This window comes from Cheilinus undulatus, linkage group 5 (assembly GCF_018320785.1).
Source record: "Cheilinus undulatus linkage group 5, ASM1832078v1, whole genome shotgun sequence".
NCBI lineage: Eukaryota > Metazoa > Chordata > Actinopteri > Labriformes > Labridae > Cheilinus > Cheilinus undulatus.
Window position 1 is genome coordinate 22174301 of NC_054869.1, and position 8366 is coordinate 22182666.

Genomic DNA, 8366 nt, shown 5'->3' on the forward strand with positions numbered 1-8366 from the left:
CATGAAGCTAACACAGGAAATAAACGGTGATTTTATTGTGGCAGCGGGGCTGTGCTGCCCCCTGTGGACAAACCGGGAAGTAAGGCCTGTAGCCTGCTGACTGTCCGGTAGATGGTGCTGTGACAGAGCAAAGTCCTGCAGGGACTGTTCTGGAAACTTCAGTCATTTGGATTTTTTTCAGCTTATGTGAGATGCTCTTTTTCCTTTTTTTTTTTTAATGTGAGAGCTTTAAAAAAAATACACATAAATAAACATAGCCTACTAACACGTTTCGGTAACCTTAATGTCTGACTCTAATGGCTGTCCTCTTCTAACAGAGATCAGCTTTGACATATTGTCACCATCATATAATCACATGAATGCACACCCTACCAAATACAGATTTATAGCAAGTAAACATAATCCAATGCCTTAATTGTATTGCAGCTGAGTCATCCTTAAGACTGCCAGAACAGCCATTTTTCTGGTTGTCCCTCTCAAGGTGACTCCCACTTCTCTCACCCAGCCCTCTCCTCTCATCCCTCTTTGTGGCTCCATGTCATCCCTTCATCAGTGCATTATCTTGCTCTCTGTTGTCTGCAACCTCCACCGTCTGGCTTCAGCACTACCTCTCATCTCCAGTTTTCTTTCATTGTCTCAAATCACAGAAAGAGCTAAATATAGGATAAAACAAGGGAAGTTCCTGATATGTATACCCTGGGTACTCACACAGCTGAGCAGGCGTGCACACACTAACATGCACATGATATCTTTCATTCTGATTCTCACAGCTTATTTTCGCTCAGACGTACTGCTGTTTTTGGACATTTTCCTGTGTATTGATCCTGCTATTTTCCATCTCTCTGTCTCACTGCAACCGTCGTTTCAAGGACAAGGTCATGGCAGAAGCCTGCCATCTCTGCTGTTCTTTTCTCAATGTCATTCACGTGGCAACAATTCAAACTACCATTAAAAAGGTTTGTGCTGTCATTGTGACTAATCCTCCACTTTCAGGATGAAAGAGCAAAATACAAACAAGAGCCTAAAGTTGTTGTTTCATAAATTCTTTCATGGTGCTCTCTGTCCAAGCAGGGACCATACATCACTTGGTCTGTGAATGTTCTGCCTTACATCTCATTTAGCAAACAAGTGAGGTGAAATCTATTTTACAGCTCTATCACTGGTGATAAGCCCTACATTTGAGCAAGCTTGTAGGCCTACATACATATCAAGAGCTTGTATTGTAACACAGGAGAGATAGGCCTATATGTGAGGATTTTTACATTAGCTGTATTTGGTTCAAATAACAAGGAATTGAGGAATATGAGCTGCTGTATATTGAACATCAGATCCTCATAACACCACAACGCAATCTGCCAACGCTGCAGAGTTGTCCTCATTTATTAAACATGAAGCTATTGTAGGGAGGGGTGTGACACATGTTATTTCTGTCCTGTATGACCTGCTGTGCACCAAACATGTAAGATCTGGTGCAAATCATTCAGACACGCAGTCTTTAACATGGATATAGAAACATTCATGAAAAAAGGTGAAACATGTGTGGTAGCTTCACCTTGAAGGACCTTATCAAAAGGTAGCTGAAAGACAGGTTAAGGGCTTGCGTGCTGCACAGTCCCCTGGGTGTCATAAGGCTTAGACACATGTTCATAGTCATGAAGAACAGCTGATGCAAACAAATGCTGTGCTGATCCATCTGTTTAGCAACATACATCTCAAGGGAAGAAGGGGGAAAAATTGTCGTCTGGTCCTTTAAGGTACACGGAGTAAACTCATTCACCCCGAGTTTGAGAAATCAGTGTGCTTTGGTCTTCTCCTTAGAGGAAACACGCTTTAGATCAACAGACAGCAGGGTTTGTGAATGCTGTATCATCTAGGAGCTGTGGGTATCCTGATGTGCCTGGATCATAAAGTTGTTTTTTTATGCTACTGTTTTTGGCTGTCTATCAGTGCTGGCATGTCACGCAGCGATGAGATAACAAAATGAAGAGTTAGGTTTGAAGTTTGTCAGTGTAGTAAAGCAAAGGGAGAGAGAATGTGTGTGTCAGTGGCCCAGCAGTTAAGTTGAGTCCCCTGGGTGTTGGCATGGATCTGCAAACTCACTGCAGCACAGAGAGCATCAGCACAAGACACTTCACATCCTCTCTTTACACACCTTAGCCTCAGCTAACCTTAAGGAAAATGTATTAAATTTATGCAAAACTTTCAGAATAAATCATGTACTGTTAGGGATGTATCTTTTGAAAAAGTGCACCTCAGAGCTATGAATTTCTTTTCCCTTAAATTACTGATGCTTAAATATTTGAAAGCAATTAATTATATACTAACGTTTTCAAGCATGTGCACCCTACTGAAATGAAAAGGGATGCTTGCAACATACACACGCCATAATTCTCTCATTAAGTTGTATAGCTTTGGGCTACAACACGCCTCTACTTTATTTTCAGTGAAAAAAGGCGCCTCTGATGAGTGAAAAGGTTTTATTTCTGCGGAGCCAGAACTTTTGTGAGGCACAGATATCTCTTTAAACTGAGTGTGAGCTCGTGCTGACTAGTGTCTTTTCCCTCCCTCCTATAAAAGCCAGCTCTCCCCCTCCTGCTGCAGTCAGTCCTCCTCTGGTCCGCCAAACATGAGTTTCACGGTAGACCACCACTTCTTCGGCCCGGGCTCGTACCGCAAGGCTCGGCCCGCCTCTGTGTCCTCCAGCGGCTTCCACTCCCAGCGCCGGCGCCTCACCTACAGTCAGCCGTCCTCTGCCGATAGCCTGGAAACCTTCAACGGCGACATGACGAGGAGGAGCGAAAAGGAGATCCTGCAGACTCTGAACGACCGCTTCGCCGGATACATAGACAAGGTGCGGAACCTGGAGATGCACAACCGCAACCTGGAGGCGGAAGCGGCGGCTCTGCGGCAGAACCAGGCCGGGCGCTCCGCGGTCGGTGAGCACTACGAGCGCGAGCTGGGGGACCTGAGGGGTCTCCTGCAGCAGCTTACAGGGGAGAAAGCCCGCGTAGCTCTCGAGCACGAGCACCTGGAGGAGGACATTCAGCACCTGAGGGTGAGGCTGGAGGATGAAGCACGAAATAGGGAGGAGTTGGAGGCTGCCGCTCGAACCATGAAGAAGTACGTGGAGGAGTGCCGCCTAGCGCGGATGGAGCTGGACAAGAAGCTCCGAGCCCTGGAAGAAGAGAACGCGTTTTTGAAGAAAAACCACGAGGAAGAAGTGGCGGAGCTCCTCGCGCAGATTCAAGGTGCGCAGGTGAGCTTTGATCTGCGAGACTCGCTGAAGACGGACGTCACCGCGGCACTGCGAGAGATCCGCACGCAGCTGGACAGCCACGCGACCAGGAGCTCAACACATGCCGAGGAATGGTTTAAAGGTGAGTTCTGTCAAAATGTCAGAATATGAGAAATGTTATCTTAGTTTACTAAGCTTAAAATCACCGCGAAATATTGGAAAATGCGTTTGTAATCTCTGTCCATGGTGCTGAATTGCCACACCCCTTTTTAACATCTCACCGATCCTCTAGAAACTTGGGAATAATATACCGAAGAGGTTAAATTGCAGAAAAAAAGCAGTAAAGAAATGGCTATGATACCAGAAAGAGGAGACCCATAGAGATGAATATTTTTTTTAAAAAATCTGTGGGTTGAGGCCCATGTTTTGCCGCAGAGAGATGATTTTTATTTGAAGCCAGCACTGCAGGAGTGAGATGGCACACTGAGAGAATATCATGATTAATTTTCACCCTAGCAGTGGGGTACTGCTGCTGTGTCCTTGCTTCACCCCTGTGCTCATCTGACCCTGAAACTCAACAACCAGAAACAATCAAACCGATTCAAGGTTGATGTTGGTGGTGGGTAGAATACCAAATGCTCTATTAATGGATTTATGCTTTAACTACCGTCTTGTCTGGCGTCGTTGCTGGGGTTACATAAGGGCATGGAGTCAGCTATGGATGCAGATTTGATGCATAGACTTTCTAAAGCCAGGTAGAAATTAAGACATCATCTTGTTTTGACCCTCTGGGAGTATCCTCCTCTTTCGTATAGTGCAAGAAGATGCAAGATATTCTGCTGACCTTTGAGCTACACAAATACACTATTGACAGCTTTGAAGGCCAAGAGTTTTGTCTGTGCAGTTTAGCTGCATGTCACAGAACTTAACGAGCTATAGATCAGCACTGGTGCACATCTGCATGCTGACTTTAAAAGCAGTGGAAGATGCAGACAGACTGAGTGACCTTCTGTGTGCTGTCCAGCTGACTGCAGCAGTGTGGCTCATTCATGCTTTTATTAGGCAGCGAGCTGAGTCAGACCTCTGAGTGACAGATGGACACTGTCAAGGTTAGCAGGGCTCCCAGTGGTGACTGTCTGCTCTCTGAGGCCCCATGGACAGAGGACTGGTCGAAGGCAGAGAAATGCAAAAAACAGCGCCACATGCTATGCTTTTCTTCAGCTCATATCAGACTGTGTCCAGAAAGAGGCTAGAGACTGTGTGACAAAGCACATTGGATTTATACATTCTTTTGTTTGTGGTTTTTGCAGTGCGTATGGAGCGTCTGACTGATGCTGCGAGGTCAAACCAGGATGCGATTCGCGGGAGTCAGGAGGAGATCGCAGAGTACCGTCGTCAGCTCCAGAGTCGCACCATTGAGCTGGAGACTCTCAGAGGAACTAAAGAGTCCCTGGAGAGGCAGCGCATGGAGAGTGAAGACAGACACCATGATGACCTAAACTCACTACAGGCAGGACATTAACACAAACGTCTCCTTTATCTCCTCTGCACATTCATTTATTTTCATTAGCTGGGTATTTGACTGCCTGTTTTCATGTTGCAGGAGACGATTAATCAGCTGGACAACGAGCTGAAAACCACCAAATGGGAGATGGCGAGCCAGCTGAGAGACTATCAGGAGCTGCTGAATGTCAAGATGGCTCTGGATATTGAGATTGCCGCTTATAGGTTGGTTAAAAATCTCACATAACCAAATTTACTCTTGCTTTATGAAGTTAAAAGTTATTGATCATTTTTATCAACTGTGTCTTTTTTTGAAACAACAGAAAGTTACTGGAAGGAGAGGAGAATCGCTTTGTGTCAGGAGGAAGCCCATACTCTTACCTGGAGGGAAGATTCTCCACCCATTTCAAAGTGAAAGGAGAGGAGATCTCAGACACCGTTATCGTGGAGGAACAGACAGAAGAGACCCAGGTGACAGAGGTGACGGAGGAGGCAGAGGAGGAGGAAGAGCAGGAGAAGAAGGAAGGTGAAGAGGAGGAGGAAGGTGAAGAAACCAAAGAGGAGGAGGAGGGAGAACAGGAAGAAGAGGAAAAAGAAGAGGAAAAAGAAGAGAAGGAAGAGGAAGAGGCAGAAGAAGAGAAGGAGGAAGAAAAAGGAGAGGAAGAGGAGGAGGAAGGAGAGAAAGAGGAGGAGGAGGAAGAGAAGTCAAAATCTCCAGAAAAGGGTGCATCCCCTCCTTCAAAGTCCCCTCAGCCTAAATCTCCTGCTGTCAAATCACCTCAAAAATCACCAGAATCTAAATCACCAGCAGCTAAATCCCCCATGCCCAAATCACCTGCAAAATCCCCTGCAACAAAGTCACCCCCGTCTAAATCTCCTGAATCTAAATCTCCTCGCCCTAAAACCCCTGAACCAAAGTCTCCAGAGAAGGATAAGGCCAAGCCTGCTGCTCCAAAAGAGGAGAAAAAAGAGGAGAAGAAGGAGCCTGTCAAGGAGGAAAAGAAGGAGAAAGAGCAACCTGTGAAAGAGGAGGAGAAGAAACAAGAGCCCAAGGAGAAAGAACCAGAGAAGTCAGACAAACCCGATACGAAGAAAGACACAAAGACAGATGATGCTTCAAAACCTGTAGCCCCCAGCCATCCAGCAGAGGACAAACCTGCCCCCAAGTCTGAGCCTAAAGACAGCTCTCCCCCTGCTAAGGAAGAGAAACCCTCTGTGCCTAAACAAGAAAAGGCCGAGCCTGAGGTAAAGCCTGCTTCCAAACCGCAAGAGAGCAAGAAGGAGGAGAAGAAGCAGGAAGAGAAGAAGCCGGAGGAGAAGGCAGCACCTAAAGCTGAACCTGAGAAAGCAGAGAGCAAGAAAGATGAGAAGAAGCCAGAAGAGAAGAAGGGGGCTAGTAAAGAGGAGAGTAAGGAGGCAAGGGAAGGAGGAAAGGCAGAGAAATCTTCTGGTACTGAGTCTAAGGAGAGCAAAGAGGAGAAAGGCAAGAAGTAAGATGGAAATGCTGCTTTCAGGGCACCAGGAGACAAGGAGATGCCAAAGAACTATGAATGCAGAGCAGGAGAAAGGGCATCGTAATGTCCTAAATAAAGCAGGTGATGGTATGTAAGCAATAGTGATTTCTGTAGCAAATAATCCCCTGCTCCTTAAGTATGGCCACTATTCCCCAAACCCCCCCGACATCCCTCATGATGCTTCTGATGTATGACTGTAGTGAATGCAGAATGCTCCAAAGTCTTTATCTGAATGTGACAACTGCCCTTAATCAAAAACAAGTGCATTTAAACTGAATCCCACTGACGGGGACCGCAGAGGCCTGCTGTACCTACAAGAGCCTTCAAGGGTAGAGATGTCAAAGCTAAAGATTGTGACAGATATTATATTTAAAAATGTATATTTAAGCAGATACAAATGTCTAATATATTTACTGATACAAGAGTAAGAAAGACTTGAATTTTTGCTTTTCACGCACCTTAAACGCAGCGTCTCACTCCTGTGGTCTGCAATGCTAGGACAATGATGACTGTGCTATGTATAAACTGCTGAGAATATGCAATATGAAACAGAGAAATAAAAATATCAAAACACAAGAGGCTTTTCTCAATCTGTTTACACTGAAAAAAACACCAACAGCATGTGAACTTTTAGCGAAGATGATTGCCTCAAGAATAGTCTTACAGAGGTATGAGTCTGAAAGGTAAATGCTGCACTGCATTGCGGCTGAGGAGAGCGAGCTGTACTCACCCAAAGCAGCCACCGCACCCTTCCTCACATCCCAGAGTCCATGCTCATGTATAAATCAGGAGCAGAGCTGCTGGCACACAGTGAATACACTCAATTTTACACTTGAATTCCTGAGACTCTCCACTGCAAACGAGAAAAGGTCATGCAAAAGAAGTTCTTTTACAATTCTTTAATGCCTCCAAACTCATAATTACAATTATTATCAATTCTTCGTTAGGTTGAGAATCATTTATAAGCTCAAGACTTTAACTGTGCAACAATGAAATGATTCTCAGTAGTGTGAGAGCTATATATAGACCTTGAGGTGTTAATGAATATTTAATATACTTCAATAATGAGTGCAGCAGCTGGTGGGAAGTTATACATTTTACCACACTGTCTATAAAAAGAAGCAAAAAGCTAATCTTTTACCATGGTTAAACTTTCATCGCTGACATGGACATTGGACAGGCTTTGGCTGACATTGGAAGGATCTCTCTCCTGGCATGTTGTCAGTGTGGCCTTCAGATGCAACCTCAAGTCTGATAGATGGCTTTGTTTTGATGTGATCAGTGGCCACAACATGAAACAACTAAACAAAATTATTTTACTTTAACTAATTGGTACTCTCACTTATACTGTACCTATTGCTTTGATGCAATCACTTTATTACTTGCCAATCAGCTTTCTTTGCATAAAGTCAAACCTCAGTAAATGTAGAAAATTTCTGATCAAAAACACGTCATACTTAAGCCAGATTCACTGAAAAAAGCCCTGACATGTCAGTTAAAGATGTGAAATGGCCTCAATTTCTTGTAAAGTAAAAATATCAGTGTCTTGGCACCAGCTCAGATACAAACATCTTATTCAGGTACATTGAACAGTACAGTTTTTACTGCATTGTCAGATGTTTTAAGTAGGTCTGTAAAACAATTTTTTCAATCAGGATTGATTTCAGAATTTCTTTGGTTAATTGTGATTATCTCACCTTTTTGCTGAATTCTGAAATTCCACTTTTTAAGTGAAGATAAAGAGGATGTTTTATTTCAGAAGACAATGTGGAATTTGGGTTAAATTGGAGACTATTACACAAACTTAACCACAGAAACAGGAACTTGTTATTGAATAAAAAGGAAATAATGGATGGTAAAAATGTAAAAGTGTGATGTCATAAGGTGCAGATGACTTCTAACCTATCCACTGAGCTGAGATTTTTAAACTGAAATGAAACATTCAGGAGCAGTGATGGGCTTTTTTTTTTACATTTCCTTGGCTGAAGGGAGACGCTGATGTGGCTTCATTCAAGTGTGCTGCGAGGACAAATATTGTGCCTATAAAGAATATTCACACTTTGGATTTTTTTGTTACTTTGTTTCTTAACCATGGTCAATATAATTTAGCTCTA

The 8366-nt window shown here is 44.0% G+C and overlaps 1 protein-coding gene across 1 annotated transcript; it reads left to right on the forward strand.

Moving 5' to 3' along the window:
* The first annotated feature begins 2616 nt into the window (after positions 1–2616).
* LOC121509875 (neurofilament medium polypeptide-like) lies at positions 2617–6800 on the forward strand. The gene is made up of 4 exons (XM_041787641.1): positions 2617–3377; positions 4546–4745; positions 4839–4963; positions 5062–6800. Exons 1-4 carry the CDS (start codon positions 2627–2629, stop codon positions 6230–6232), a joined length of 2247 nt encoding a protein of 748 aa, XP_041643575.1. The 5' UTR covers positions 2617–2626; the 3' UTR covers positions 6233–6800.
* Positions 6801–8366: the final 1566 nt, after the last annotated feature.